At 32.9% G+C, this 16,236-nt stretch overlaps 1 protein-coding gene across 1 annotated transcript in view; it reads right to left on the bottom strand.

Moving 5' to 3' along the window:
* Positions 1-5,084: 5,084 nt before the first annotated feature.
* The window catches only part of LOC143410800 (cadherin-10-like), an 87,421-nt gene continuing 76,269 nt past the window's right edge, over positions 5,085-16,236 (bottom strand). Inside the window, 2 exon segments of the mRNA XM_077110667.1 lie at positions 5,085-5,279; positions 8,239-8,351. Of these exon segments, the coding sequence (XP_076966782.1) occupies positions 5,085-5,279; positions 8,239-8,351 (308 nt within the window).

The following is a 16,236-nucleotide window of genomic DNA, read 5'->3' as shown; positions in this document are numbered from 1 at the left end:
ACAGGGTCTCTGTTCTGCTGCCTTAATCTTTGATCCACTTTGAGTTGATTTTTATGCATGGTGAGAGATAGAGTTTTAATTTTATTTTGCTATGTATGGATTTCCAGTTTTGCCTGTACCATTTGTTGAATAGGCTATCTTTTCTCCAATGAATGTTTCTGGAACCTTGGTCTGGTATGACATAATCATATTTATGTGGGTTTGTCTCTGGGTCCTCTATTGTGTTCCATTGGTCTATAAGTCTATTTTGCTGCCAATACCATGCCATTTTTATTACTATAGCTCTGTAGTATAGTTTAAAATCTGGTATTGTAATGCTTCTGCTTCACTTTTCTTACTAAGGATTGCTTTAGCTATTTTTGGTCTCTTATTTTTTCAAATGAAATTCATGATTGCTTTTTCTATTTCTATGAAGAATACCATTTGTTTTTGATTGGAGATCGGAATTGCATTAAATATGTGCAATGCTTTTGGTAGTATGGACATTTTGAAAATATTAATTCTGTCTATCCAGGATCATGGGAGACCTTACCATCTTTTGAAGTTTTCTTCAAATTCTTTATTCAGTGTTCTGTAGTTTTCATTGTAGAGGTCTTTCACCTCTTTTGTTAGATTGATTATCAGGCTTGTATGTTTCTGAGGCTATGTTGGGTAGAGTAGTTTTCCTAATTTCTCTTTCAGTAGATTCATTGCTGATGTATAGGAACGTGTTTGATTTATGGGTGTTGATTTTATATCCTGCTACTTTGGTGAATTCATTTATTAGTTCTAGAAGTTTTCTTGTGGAATTTTTTTTGGTCTTCTAGATATAGAATGTCATCATCAAATAGTGATAGTTTTGAGTTCTTCTTTACCTATTCATATCTCTTTAATTTCTTTCTTTTGTCCAATTGCTCTGGCTAGGGTTGCTGATGTTGAAGATAATTGGTGAAAGAGGACATCCTTGTGTTGTTCCTGTTTTTAGCAGAAATGCTTTCATGTTTTCTCCATTTAGAATGATGCTTGCCTTGGGTTTAGCATATATAGCTTTTACAATATTGAGGTATGTTCCTACTATCCCTAGTTTTTCTTGTGTTTTGAAGATGAAGATATGCTGTATTTTGACAAATGTCTTTACTGCATCTATTGAGATGATCATATTATTCTTGTTTTCATGTATTACATTTATTGATTTCCAATTATTGAATCAACCCTGAATCCTTGGAATGAATCTCACTTGAGTGTGGTGCACTATCTTTTTAATATATTTAATATGTTTTAATATATTTTGTATGAAATTTGTCAGAATTTTATTAACAATTTTTGCATCTGTGTTTTTCAGCGATATTAATCTGAAATTTTCTTTTCTTGATGTGCCTTTGTCTGGTTTTGGTATCAGGATGATATTAGCTCATAAAATGTGTTTGGAAGGGTTCCCTACTTTATAATTACATGGAATACTTTCAGGAGTATTGGTGTTAATTCTTCTTTGAAAGTCTTGTAGAATTCAGCTGAGAATCCATCTGGTCCTGGGCTTTTCTTGGTTGGTAGGCTTTTGAGGCATTTTCCATTTCATTACTTGAAACTCCATCTATTTAAATCATGTAAGACCTTCTCATTCAGTTTGGGTAGGTCATATGTTTTTAGAAATTTGTCTATGTCTTCAATATTTTCTATTTTATTAGTGTATAAATTTTCAAAATAGTTTTTAATTATCTTCTGTATTTCAGATGTGTCCATTGTGATATTTCCTTCTTCATTTGTATTTTAGTAATTTGAGTCTTCTCTTTTTCTCTTTATTGGCATGGCCAGGGTTTTATCTATTTTATCTATTTTTACAAAGAACCAACTTTTTGTTTTGTTAATTTTTTCATTTTTTTGTTTCAATTTCATTAATTACAGCTCCAATTTTAATTATTTCCTGTCTTCTGCTTTTGGTGTTTATTCATTATTTTTAGGGCTTTGAGATGTAGTGTTAGATCATTTATTCATTGACTCATTATTCTTTTAATGAATGCACTCAATGCAATAAACTTTCCTCTTAGTATTGCATTCATAGTGTCCCAGAGAATTTAATATGTTGTGTCAGTATTCTCATTTACTTCTAAAATTATTTTATTTCATTCTTGATTTCTTCTACTATTCATTCATCATTCAATTGTGCATTATTTAGTCTCTGTCACAGTAGCTTCTATTTTTAATTTTATCATTGATTTCTAGTTTTATTCCATCTCTTATTTTTAATTTAATAAGAATTGCTTTGTGGTAAGATATATTCTTTTTAAGAGAAGGAGTCATGTGCTACTGAGAAGAAAGTGTATTTGCTTGTTAATGGATGAAATTTTCTATATATCTGTTAAATCTAAATTATTAATTTTATTATTTAGTTCTATAATTTATTTATATAGATTTTGTTTGGAAAATCTGTCAGTAGTGAGAGAGGTGTGTTAAAGTCACCTAGTATTATTGTATTGTGTTCTATTTGACTCTTGAAATTGATAGGGGTTTGTCTGATGCTCATAGATGCTTCATTGTTTGTGGCATAAATATTTATAATTTTTATGTCCTGCTTATATATACTTCCATTCAGAAGTATTAAGTGTCCTTGTTTGCCTCTTCTGATTAACTTTGGTTTGAAGTCTTCTTTATCTGAAATGAGAACAGAAACCCCTGCTTGTTTATGCAATTCATATGTATGATAAGTTTTTTTCCATCTTTTCACCTTCAGCCTGTGGATGTCTTTGCCCATGAGGTGAGTCTCTTGAAGACAGCATATTTTTGGGCCTTTCTTTTTAATCCAATATGCCAGTCTGTTTTTTTTAATTGATGAATTTAGGCCATTAACATTCAAGGTTATTATTGAGATATGATTAGTATTTCCTGTCATTTTGACTTATTTCTGATTTTTGATTTGTCTTAGTTTCTTATTTGGTTGAATGTTACTTTACTGTAGATCTTCCCTTTGTTGGCTTTTACTTATTTTTTTTGCTACTTCATCCTCATGGAATATTTTTTTAAAAAATGCTGTGTAGTGTAGGCTTTCTAGTTGTGAAATCTTTTAATTTTTGTTTATCATGAAATGTTTTAATTTCATATTAAAATCTGAAATTTAATTTTGCTGGATATAAAGTTCTATTGGCATTTGTTTTTTTTTTTTTTTCAGAGCTTGGAATATGTTATTCTAGGACTTCCTAGCTTTGAGGGTCTGGGCTGAGAAATCTGTTGAAATCCAAATTGGTTTCTCCTCATACATAACTTAGTTTTTTCCTCTCATAGCCTTTAAGATTTTATCTTTATTCTCTGTGTTAGTCATTCTCATTATAATATGTCTTGGTATGGGTCTGCTGGAATTTTGTTCTTTTGAGGTCCTGTAAGATACTGGTATTTGATTTTCCATTTTATTCTTTAGGTTTGGGAAATTTTCTGCTATTATATCATTGAAAAGATTTCGCATTTATTTGGTTTGTATCTCTGCTCCTTCATCTATTCTGGTAACTCGTTAATTTGGTCTTTTCATGTTATCCCATAATTCTTGGATGTTCTATTCATGGTTTCTTATCAACTTCTCCACATGTTAAAATCTACTTTCAAGGTTATATATTTTGTCTTCATTGTCTGAGATTCTGTCTTCCAAGTGGTTTAATCTATTGGTGATGATTTTTATTGAATTTAAAATTTGATTTACTGATTCATTTTTTTCAAGGATTTCTGCTTATTGTATTGTATGTTTCATGATCTCTAACTTTTTATTGAAGTGCCCTTTCACTTCCTGTATTTTTTCTTTGATTTCACTCTTTATACTATCCTTTACTTCACATATCAGTTTACCTATATACAATCTGAAGTTACACTATGTTATTAGTGGCTTCTATTGTTGAAGAATCTCAGTTGGTTTGGGGTGCTTTATTCTCTTGTTTTTTTTGTTTGTTTTTTAAAATATTGTTAGTGTGTTTTTCCATCTAAAAATATGGATCTAAGGCAGAATAAATTCTATCCTGTAGACCTATAGTATTCCTGAAGGTTTCTAGTGCTTTGCCTTTACTGGTAAGACCAATATCAACAGCACCCAATGAACACAATATATTGCCTTAAACCTAATAGCTCCCACTAAGGTATTTCCTGTTTTCTTGCATTGAACCAAAATGATGAGTTCAATAACTATCTGTAATATAAATATAATGTTTGTTAAAACGATTTACAATTTCAAATGGTGGATGGGAGAACTGAGGCAGTGTAGTATGCAATATTTTCGAGGGAGGAAGTTAGAAGCTAGAAGTAAAAATTCACAGGAGGAGTGGAAGAGTAGCCAACAAATATTGGCTGTTGATTGGAGAAAAGTTGAAAATAAAATCCAAGTAAATAGACAAGAGAGAGGAAAAATAGAAACAAAGAGAAAAACTTAAATATATAAGAATAAAACAAAAATGCAATAAACTAATTATATATAATTGTCCTCCACACACTGATGCATTAAAAGCATCCTGTTACAAATATGGTAGAGTGATCAAAAAAATAAATAGTGAATCAAAAAAATAAAATAAAACAAGTCTTGCTGGAAAGTCAGACTGTCTCTGTCAGTGTTCAACAGTTTCACAGCCCTGTCTCTGACATCTCTTGTGATCACCAAACCCAGGTTAGCCCTGGCAAACCCAGTCTCTATCCAACGGATCTGTCCTTCAGATACCTTAGGATCAGCCTTGCTGTAGTCCCACAATCTCAATGATGTTCCAACTTGCAGAGAGACCACAAGGGATACACTCACATAAAGAAGCAACCCCGAGATTCAGCAGAAAGAGAATGGCAACCAACACTCTCAGTAGGAAGACTCCAGGCTCCTCCAAACCTGCAGGCAACCCCACAGGAGACCTGCAGGTCCCAGCTGTAGTCCCCAGACAGAGGCCCTTATGGTGGTAAACCTACCCACACCTAGTCCCTGGCTGGTGTCCCAAAATGGATGCAGCCACATAAAACCAAACCTAGAGTCTCCCTGAAAGCAGTCCTCTAGGCTGTGGTAGCAGCAGTAGTGGCAGTGGTCCTTGGCCCCAGAGTCAGCATTAGCTGTGGCTTCAAAGTCAGCTGCAACTGCAGCTGTGAGGGCAGCTTCACTAGGGATCAGCAGCAGGGTTGGCTTCAGTTACATCTAGGGCAACGGTTTCTTCTGTGGCAGCAGCACCCAGAAAGAAGGCCTCCAGGTGATTTAAAGCTGGCAACAGCAGTGTCAGAGGCAATGGCAGCAGTGGTGCAGGTGGTGGTTGATTGACAAGAGATTTCCTTTCAATGGCAGCAATCGAGGAGATTTCCTTTCAATGGCAGCAATCGAGGAGATTAGTGTGTTGGAATTCTCAACCAAGGTAACCAAAGCTGTGCCCAAAGAAGAGACCTCTGGGCATAACAGCAGCATCTGCCCATCATTTTCATTAATACATTGAATCACAAACTGTAGGAACATCATGAGACTCTGAGATATATTCATTAGCTTTGCCAGCAAAGAGCTTGTGTCCTAGATGAGACTTTTTAAGTGAGACTCAATGGGCATAATTGGACCTTAGGTGTTTTCTTTGACAATATAAGGTTTATACCAATGTGTCAATGATGAGGACACATATACACCATTCAGAAGTTAAGTTATAAAGCTATATATTTAGCTAGAAAAAAATAGACCTTATAAACTTCAAATAAAAGCCACTATCCTAAGTAGCTGCAAATGACTCTGAACTCTTTTGTAGAACTTTTCTATCATTTTTTTCATATTAAATTTATAGTGTTCTTTAAAGTGTTTGATTAAAATGATGTCTCTAAATTATTTGTTTTGATTGAGGAAAACATCCCTTGAAGGGAAGTTTTTAATGATAAGGTCACATATTTATAGAGAAAGTATTATTTTTTGTAGGGTTAAGAGTGAGTAAAAGAAACCCTTGTTCTATGCAAAAAAAAAAAAAACTCTTATAATTGAACTATTTCTCATACTTAACTGGTAAATATTCTCTTCCTTTATTTAAAAATTTCTCTTTGAATTTTTAGGGTCAAATATTTCTACTCTTATTATTAAAATTAGTTAAATACAGACTGACCAAAGACTAGACATAAGTTTTGTATGCTTCATATTTTCCTCCACTATTAAAGAAGTAGGAATTAATCTTCAGTACCATCATATGCCAAGGGATGACTCAGAACTCTCCAAGACTTCTCTAGTTCTTGCTGTAATGAATCATGTGTGATACCATTTGGCTTCCACATGACATAGAATCATTTTGTATTAATTTTTACTCTCTTATCTTCTCAACAGATGTCATTATGTTCAGAGAGGCTATGCAGTGTCCAATAGCAAGCATTGAGATGAAATCATGTGCTTAATTTGTGATGATGTTTATGATTGTTGTGGTGGTGGTGGAAATAATTATCATTTGTAACATAATTGTGAACATCTAATGCTATCTACCATTGCTCTTTTCACTCCAGGCTTATTATCTCATTTATTTGTCCACACAGTCCTATGAAGGAACTAATATGACAGTTCTCTAATTTTAGATGAGTAAACTTTGACAAGGTTGAAAGAACCCACATTAAAGACCTTCATGTCAGCCCAATTCACTTACAAAGTATATACTCCAATTTATTGATATACTATTTATAGATATAATATATAATGCAATATGTAACATATATGTGTGCATTATATCCAGGTGTATGTATCTGGATGCATACTTGTATGTGTATATATTATATGTGTAAAAGTTGTCAGAAATGAAATGGAAGCAGTTTTGTCAACCCCTACCCCCACAAAAAGGAAATAAAACATAAAGGTGGGAGGTTATATAGGTGGGCATCTCATGCACATTTTCCTAATAAGCATTATCATCACAAGACTCTGACCTAAACCAAATCATGATCTTGTCCAAAGTGCACAGCAATGTTTTACACATGAAAAATAATTCTGCGAGAACAACTGTCCAACCATGAGCCATTTCATCTTGTATTGGCATTCTTATTGTTTTTGGTTCATGCATCAACAGGTCATTTTTTCATAATAATTTTTTCTAATCCTTCTTATTTTGCTTTTAAAATCTTTCCATTGAATAGCTCGTGATTTCCTTCATCATCCTGCAATTTACAAAATTTATACTGTCTGTCATTTGTCCTTATCAGAATCCTTATTCACTTTACAAATTGTTTTGTCTTACTTCAGTGACTCATTTATCCATTGCACAATGTTAGAAAGAAAATCAGGGTCTTAAAATCATATAAAAGTGCATATTCATATAAACTGACTAGAGGAGTCAAACCAGATTAAAAGGTTATTTGGAAGTTCCCTTATGTTTTTATAGCTGTTGGGATTTGAATTTACTTAATCTTCAATTTGGTATGAAAAAAGAATTTGAAATATAAGGAATAGTGTTTTCTTAGGTTTAATGAGTTCTACTACATGTGTTATAAATAATTAGATATTTCAAGCTGCTTAGAGGGAAGCTCAATAATTCAAAACAATCTATTTTCTTCTCCCTTCTCCCCAACAGGTGCAAAAACTCCTTCCACATATAAATCATGGAGTTCCTGTGATGGACCGAATATTAGTTGTTCTTTCAAATTAATATGGTAAAGCTCTAACCTTTAGTGTGATTATACTAGGAGATAGAAAAATCTCTCAGAAAGCAATTAAGGTTATACACTGTTATACCTGTGGAGCCCTGATATAATAGGATCAGTGTGCTTAAAAGAAGACATATCACATATCTTTTTCAAAGAAGACACAAAGAAGGTGAGAAAACAATGAGAGGACAGTGGTCTATAAGTCACAAAAAGAGGTTCCACCAGAAACATCCATGCTTGGTAACGTGATCTCATACTTCCAAACTCCAGACCAATGAAAAACAAATTTCAGTTGCTGAAGCCACTGATCTTTATCATTTTGTTATGGCATAGTTCTGAAATATGATGTTCCCTTATATTTTCAAATTAATAAAATATTTTCATGTAATAAAATATTTTTTACTGAACATTATGGGGGCAATGTAATACACAGGATTACATTTAAATAGTGTCTTTAGGCATTTCAGGAATAGCTTCCAGCCTTGATTCCATTTGGCCTCATTGCAGCATTCAGGGGATACTGGCATCACCTCCAGGTTATGAGAGTTAGTTCTGAAGACTTAGAGAAGATCCTGCACTTATGACTGGGGTTATGTACTGATAACATCACCACAAACTGAAAATATTATGCCAAAAACATATTTAAAACATCTAAGCTACTGAACATCCTACCTTAGCAGCACAGTACATGAGAGAGAACCATTTGCTTCCCTTCATGATAGTGAGGGAACTGCACCTGGTGCTGCTGTTCAGCCATGAAAGATAATCATGTCCCCTTTCACAAACTGAGGAAAAGAGCAGCATTCCAAATTAAAGTATGGGTTCTAATGAATGAATGTTGCTGTCACCCCATAGTAAAGTAAAAAAAAAAAAAAATTCGTAAGCTGAATTATTGTAAGTCAGAATCTATATATACTTATTTCTAAGTCTTTGACTTTTAAAAAAATTATTTATCAAATCTTCTCTATCTCAAATATGCAAAGTTAAATAAGACTCACTTGTTCCCCCAAAGCCTTACAGTGGTAATGATGATTTTATTTCCAGATTTAGAATGAGATTAGAGAAGCTCAAAATGGTTAACTTATTTAAATATTATTATTATTATTATTGTTATATTAGTTTTTTTTTTCTGTGCTAGAGATCAACCTCAGGTCATGCAACCTAGGACAGAATGCTACCACTGAGCCACATCCCCAGCCCACCAATTTTTAATGTTTTTAACAAATCACCTATGATACATAATCATCTCTTCCTAAAAACAAAACAAAAACATTATCCTGGAACTAATTGTAACTAATTTGTATCATAAGATCCTGCTAAGCTCTTTTGTACCTTAACCTCTTGTTTTTTATTAAAGTATGTATGTCATAAAAGAACAAGAAGCAGATCTAGTCTTCAAGACTGGCATAGATATTATCTATTAATGGCTGTGAAACAGAATGCTTAGAAATTTCAATTAGATGATAGTTTATTATCGTACAATCTAAAGAAATAGTTTCTAACAATATTTGTTACCTTTGAAATATTCTCACTTAAATAAGAAGGAAGTAGATATTTGCTTTTACTAAACATTGGCAAATATTAAGCAACTTGATTAATTCTAATAATCTATGAGAATAATTTTACTTAAGAATATCTATCTAGAGTGACAAAAGTATTGTAAAACTTTTAAGGAGGTCATTAAATTCTTAATCTATGTTAGACATAGAAGTAAAATATAATTTCAATATACAACATTGATTGGAAAATTCTATTCTGCCGCAGTCTCTGGCTGGGCACAAATCACCAGTCTCCACACAGCTTGTAGATTCAAACAGCAATTCTTTATTCCCGAACTCACACCGGCCGTCTACAAACACGATCTGGGAAATCCACGTTCTCTGCCCAAATCCACTTCTCCCAAATCCACTCTCCACCCAAATCCACTCCACATGGGCTTCTGTCTCCCAAAATATACTGTCTGACCCTAAGAACTCAAGAGGAACTCAGCAGCAGGATACGCCCTATTCTAAAGGGGAACACCCTAATCTCCTATTATGCTAAACTGCCCTATTCTAAAGGGGGAACACCCTAAATACGGATCCTGCCCTGGTCCTTGAGCAAGGTCACCTTTCAGAAGTCCTTCCACTAGACAGCATGGGAGTAAGCTGGCAAGGAATTTGTCATACCTACTTGGCTGATGGCTCCCAGCACTATTCCATGAATGACAATACTTTAGCCATGGCATTATATGACACCTCATTTTGTTGTTGTACTATAATTAGGTTAGCTGTACTATTGGGAAAGTTAAGGTTTAATTACACAGGCTCTAGGTATGCTTTATAAATAAACAATCATTTATGGGTGCATTTAATGCACTATTGATTCCCAAGCTCATTGTGGACCCAGTGTCAAATTCTGACTTTAGGCAGGTGAAGGAGCTTTTCTTCAAGGATACAATCTAAATTTACTGAATGGCTTAACATTTTCTTATTTTGTGCAAAACTATTTTACAAAGTTTGAAAGATAATGATTTAGATTAAACTATTTTAATGGATTCTGGAAATGGAATTTTTTTTTTCATCTTTGGAGGATGTCTCTGGAAGTACCTGCCTCTAGAGAAATTAGATCCTATTCTCTGCCTGATTCATTTAGCCTGCAATTCTCACAAAACAAACAGCACTGCCCGTCACCAGAGGCTTTATATTTGAAGAAGAAACCACTTTGGTCTTAAAGCCTATGGATTTTTTTTTATCATCTTCTCAGTGTGCTTAGGTAAACAACATCTAACTATTCGCTCTGTGCCTTAGAAGGACTGTAAAGAAATGCTTCAGCTCTCTGTAACTCGTCTTAACTTTTAAAGAAATAAGGATTCCACAGTACAGCTGACTCCAAGCAGCCCCTGTTCTCCACCTCCTCTATATTTTCTGAGCTGTTGTCAGTTGTCTCTTCTGAAACACCTAGTTCTTTTATACATACCATTAAGTGGTCATTTATGTTATCAGCTTGCCAAGAGCCATAGAGAGAAGTCACGTGTTGTCATTAAAAGTTGCACAGGCAGGATTTGAGATTTTTGCAACTACAGCAGTCCAGTAATTCTTAATGTCTCTCCTGATCTACTTGTCACCCCCTATTCCACCCCCATTTGCAAAAGGGAATTCACAGTTTATTCAATCTCCAAAACCAATTTAACTTTGGGGTTGAAAAATAGATGCTGAATGGCTCTCAGACACTTGAACGGGCATATTTGCTGTTTAGTTATGTGAAAACTTAGCAAAAAATCTAAAAAAATCATCAGGTATTAGAAGTGTATGTTCAGATATCTTGAAAAATATTCCACATCCTTTCTTTGGTATGAGTGAGAAGAATATTAAAAATCTAAAACATTATTAAAAACAACTACCTACATTAACATAGGTAATGGAATCGATCCAATGGATTTTTATGACTTATACTCAGGGAATTTTCACTAAAATTATATTTTAAAATGTATTAAAAGTATATTAATCCTGAATATAACTGGATTTCTCTCTGTATTTCTTTTTGGTTCTGAGGATTGAACCCAGGGGTGCTGTACCACTGTGCTATATCCTCAAACCTTTGTTTTTTATTTTGATACAGGGTCTCTCTAAGTCACCAAGGCTGGCTTCCCAAGTTAAGTATTTTCATTTTTAACGTTTCTCCCGCTAGTCCATACCATTCAGGCATCTACTAATGTGAGAAGGTATCAACTAGGTAGGGAAAAGATGCATTATCCTAAGGGAAAAAATGAGAAAGAAGTTATGTAGCCACAGCATTGCCTTCATTTTAAAAGACTTTTTAAATATTACCACAAAGTATAGAAAGTGAGAAAGCAAAGACATGAGAACAAGAAGTAAAAAATGAGACGCAAGAATCTCCTGATTAAATCTCTCTACAGTGACATGTGATTAAGACAATAAAGTAAAGGTGCTTATGGAGTTAGAAAGTCTATGCCATTGATTATGAACTAACTGTTTTACTCAGCTCTGAATTTCTACATTGAAATCCTAACCTTCCATGTGAGGCCATGCTAGCTTTTCAAGGTACTTAGGTCAAAAGGTGGGACCTCCAGAAAGGGGATTAGTGACCTTGCAAGATGAGACTTGACTGTTCTCTCCCTGCTGTCTGACCTGTGAGGGTATAGCAAGGAGTTGGCATAAGTGAATAAGGTCATTTTGTTCATTTCAGCTTCAACACAAACATCTTCAGAGTTTACACAGTGTTGTATATTCTTTCTTTAGGCCCAAGTCAAGCAAATTGAAACTTTATTTTTTTTAGTATTCACACCATATGGGATACTGGATGAGCCTGCCCATTTTTGAAATTTACTTTATGCACTTTAATAAAGTCATGTTTCTTGTCTTGATGAAAATCAGATTTTCTTTTAGAAATCACAACACTGGCATTTTGCTCACATCAGGCATCTTCTTTCTTTATCACAGCAACATTAGTTTGACAAGTGTGGTTGTTCCTTGTCTCCCAAGGCTGAGTCATTTCAGCTTACTGTGATTTCAGACCCAGTGAGGACTTTCCACATGTATCCATAAGAAATACATCCATTATTCTTTCTACTCTTGCTCAAGTCTAGGAGATAGATCATATACCTCTTCTTATCCTCTGCTCCCCACTGGCAACCTCAGTGTTTTAGAAACTCATAGAGTTCTCTGTAATAGCAACAGCTTAGAGACTGGCAAGAGATGTTCACTTCTGCTCTGTTCTTCACAGGCAGATCTTGGGACAAATGGAAATTTATATGTTGTATTAAAAATATTTTCAAATATCAGGTTTTAAAGGTTAAAAAACACTACAGGGCTATTTAAAGGTGGAAAATAATTTCATATATCATCATAAAAACTAAAAGCATTATTACAGCTACTGGGAAGGCTAAAGTAGGAGGATCATAAGTTTGAACCCAGCTTGGGAACAGAGATCCTGTATCAAAATAGAAAAATTAAGAAAGGGTCAGAGATGTAGCTCAGTGAAAAGTTGGGTTCATTTCATGGGTTCATTTCTCAAACTATCAAAGACAAGAAAATAAAGCAAAAGAAAACTGTTATTTTATTTTCTTGTATAAATAAAAAGGTATAGAAACATACAATGTAATTCTTGGGCAGTCTATACACTAGAGAGTATATAAAAATGGCATATATTTTGACATATATTGGAAACAACATTGCAAAAAGCAACTTGTTCAGAAAATAGTCTAAGGAATTTATTATTACATATTCTGATCTCTCCAAGTGTTTTAGATGTGATTTATTATATAATCTTGTCTTATATAATATTTCATTTGAAACCACATATTAATACTCATTTATGTTATTAACACCCATTTATTAATGACAGACTTAGAAATTTAAGTGACTGGGTTTGAGGATCAACAGCCAAAAAGTTGTAGACATTAAATTAAAAGTGAGGAAAAAGTTTTGCTCTTATTCACTCATGTATCTTTCTCCATGCCTTGAACCAATATCAGGCTTTTTCCTAATGGAGCACACTTATAAGAATAAATGAAATGAATTGACTTTCCTTTCAGAATTTAGCTTCTTTCAGAATTTGTTAAATGTATGTGCCACATGATGTGCCTGGAAATGATACATACGGAAAGATTAAAACCCACATCATTAGGATCGTGCTTTGTCTACTTCCGTTGTTTCTTCATCTAGAACTGGGATCGACATGCTAGTCAGACATCTTTCATCTGTTGTCTTATTGATATTTGTCAGCTTCTCTGTGTAGTAATCTACTTACTCTGTGCCTACATGGATCACTGTTTAATTATAGAATGCCTTCTTTGTACTACTTTATTTTTCAATTCTCTCCCATCTAGAAGATTTAGTAATTTCTGCAATATAGGCAAAGATGTTGATTTGTAATCTCGCAGGCTTAATCTCATGTCATCAAAACTCTAGTATTAAATACTTTCCCTCTTTTATCTCATTATTATACTGTTTATTAAATTATAAATGTAGATGTGATGCTAAAATTGAAAGCTATTTGAATTTATTAGAAACCAAAAATGTCTTCTTTCATTGTACATAAGTATCTAAAATGTTTTAGAGAAGTTAACTTTAAACAATATGTCACTAAAGGACCATGTCTAGCTGATCTTTCACACCAATTCACTGTTATATAAAGCTGTACTTTCAAGGTCATAACTTTTGTCACCAAGCTTTCTTGTAAGACTCTAAGAAGATGATGTAAACACATTTAGTTGCATTCTCTGGTAGTGGCAAACATAAGAAATAGACACCAGAGTATGTAACACTGCTCCAAGAGTGAGTTATGATATGACCTTGGGCAAGATACTTAAATTTTTAAGCTCAGTTCTCTTAAATAGAAATCACAAAATTTGTCTTAAACCGATACTGTGGGATTTCCACTCTGTCAATAATAGAGTGCCACCCATAACACAAGTCTAACTCAGCATCTAAATGAAATAATGAATGAATGAGTTAATAAATAAGTAAACTAAACAAAAGACCATTTTTAGGTGTTGGACATAGCAGTATTCAATTTTCTCTGAGAAAGAGAAGTCACTAAGATCATTCTACCACTTTGCTTAGAGAGAATTTCTAGATTTTGATGAACAAAAATGATGCTGAAGCCAAGCACAAATGTTTTGAGAATTAAGAAGGTAGAGATTAGAGTTCTTGGACACTTAGATGGCTGCAATTTGAGGTTCTGAAGAAGACAGTTTTACAAAAAAGAAGGTCTAGAAATTTGCACAAGTTATTCTTAAGTTTTTGACCATGAAATATGTGGTGAATTTTCAGTGTTTATTAGTTTGAAAAAGAAAAATTACCTAACACTAGACTCTTGATAGACCCCATGAAAGCCTTGTGCAATCATTAGGGTGACTTTCCTGAATGATCTTCTTGGATTACCCTAATTAATATAAAAGTAAATATCTAAAAGATAAAGCTGACACAGTATCAAATTTTCTATCTTATCATTACCTCCACCCCAAAAAAGTTAATAAAACTCAATAAATTTTCTTGAAAGATAGATAATACAATTCAGTGTCAACTATGGAGTATTAATAATGTCCAGCAAACAGTGAAAGTTTCCTAAGCATACTAAGATAAGAAGACTGTGAAAGATAACCAAAGAAAAAGTAGTCAACACAAAGGCAACCAGAAATACCAAGCTGTTGAAATTAGTATCAAAGAATTTAAAATAAATTATTCAAATTAAATAACAGAGGAATACTGAAAAGTTAAAATGAGTTTCAGTGACATCAAATTTTCTAAGGCCTAGCAGAGATAAAAGAGACTATACAAAGATGTAAATTGCTAAATACAAAAACTAAAAAGATAAATGTAAAAAGTGTATATAAAAAAATACTAAAAAAATTCATGAATGTGGGGAATAATAAAATTATAATTGTTTCTCTTTGGAAACTATGTGTATTATAGATATTGAAAAACTTTCAAAATTCAATTTTTACATTTCATATATATTGATAATATCTTTCTGAAATGGGAGAAATAAAAATATTTGAAATAAATCAGCACTGAAAAAAATTCAACATCTGGAGACATGTATCACAAAATATGCTTAAATACATCATGAAGGCCAAGGAAAATTCATAGCAAATTGAAACTTCATCTGACATAAATTTTTAAAGATAGCAGAAAAGTGAATATAGGTAAATATAAAGAATATTTTCATCTGTACATTTTTAAAAATGAATGTCCATTTATACAAAATAACAGTGATTTAAAAGTCTATGGTATAATTAATAGCAACTTGTATGATGAACACTGAAGTCATGAGACGGGGCTAAAACGAGACATGATATGATAAGATTTATATTTTACCTGGTGTTTTATGATATTGATCAATGAACACAATAAGAAGCAAGTTGTTTTCTCTACTGCAATTATTAAAAATGAGTTCAACTTAATAAATCCAAAAAAAGGAAAATGGAATAGGTAGGTTATTCAATCCAATTAAAAAGAGGAGAAAAATTAGAAAACTATCTATATTTTACTTGTGAGATACCATTGTATCCTAATCAGAACTGAGATTTATATGTATTGTATTGCAAAGAGTGAGATTTTGTAAGAATGCAAATTGGATGATGTAAAGTGAAATTTTATTTCATAGAACTTACTATCATTATTATTTAAAAGTCAAGTGTGTAACCAAGTATTTTTTCATAAGAATCTAATTAAACTGTTTTCCTTAATTACTAAGATTAGAAAACTTTGAGTGCATTTATGGCTAGACTGTTTGTTTTATAGCCATTATCTCAGCAATGATAGCAGCTATTACATATTTAACTATATTGTTATTAACTGGCATTGTATTAGATAAATTATAAGTTGATTGAAGATAACTATAGGTTAAGAAAATAAGCCTTATTTATTACATTGTTTCTGGAGAAATAATATTCTGAGTAATAAAAAACCAAGTAATAAATAATTAAATATGAGAATTAATTTCATTTCATGAGGATTAATTACCTTATGTGAACTATATAAATCATTTAAGCTTCTTTGCTAAAAACAACATGTGTTTTGAAAAAGTCTCTGATTACCTTCCATGAATAACAAGTAGGAGCAATTTTAGTCAGATTGCTTGGTACCTAGAGGAGTGTTAATGTTGCCCATCTTCGCTATAGCTACTCTGTTCGAGGTCAAATTGTGGCCATGCATCTGCTGT

This window comes from Callospermophilus lateralis, chromosome 11, assembly GCF_048772815.1.
Source record: "Callospermophilus lateralis isolate mCalLat2 chromosome 11, mCalLat2.hap1, whole genome shotgun sequence".
Classification (NCBI taxonomy): Eukaryota; Metazoa; Chordata; class Mammalia; order Rodentia; family Sciuridae; genus Callospermophilus; species Callospermophilus lateralis.
This window is presented reverse-complemented; position numbering and strand designations above follow the sequence as displayed.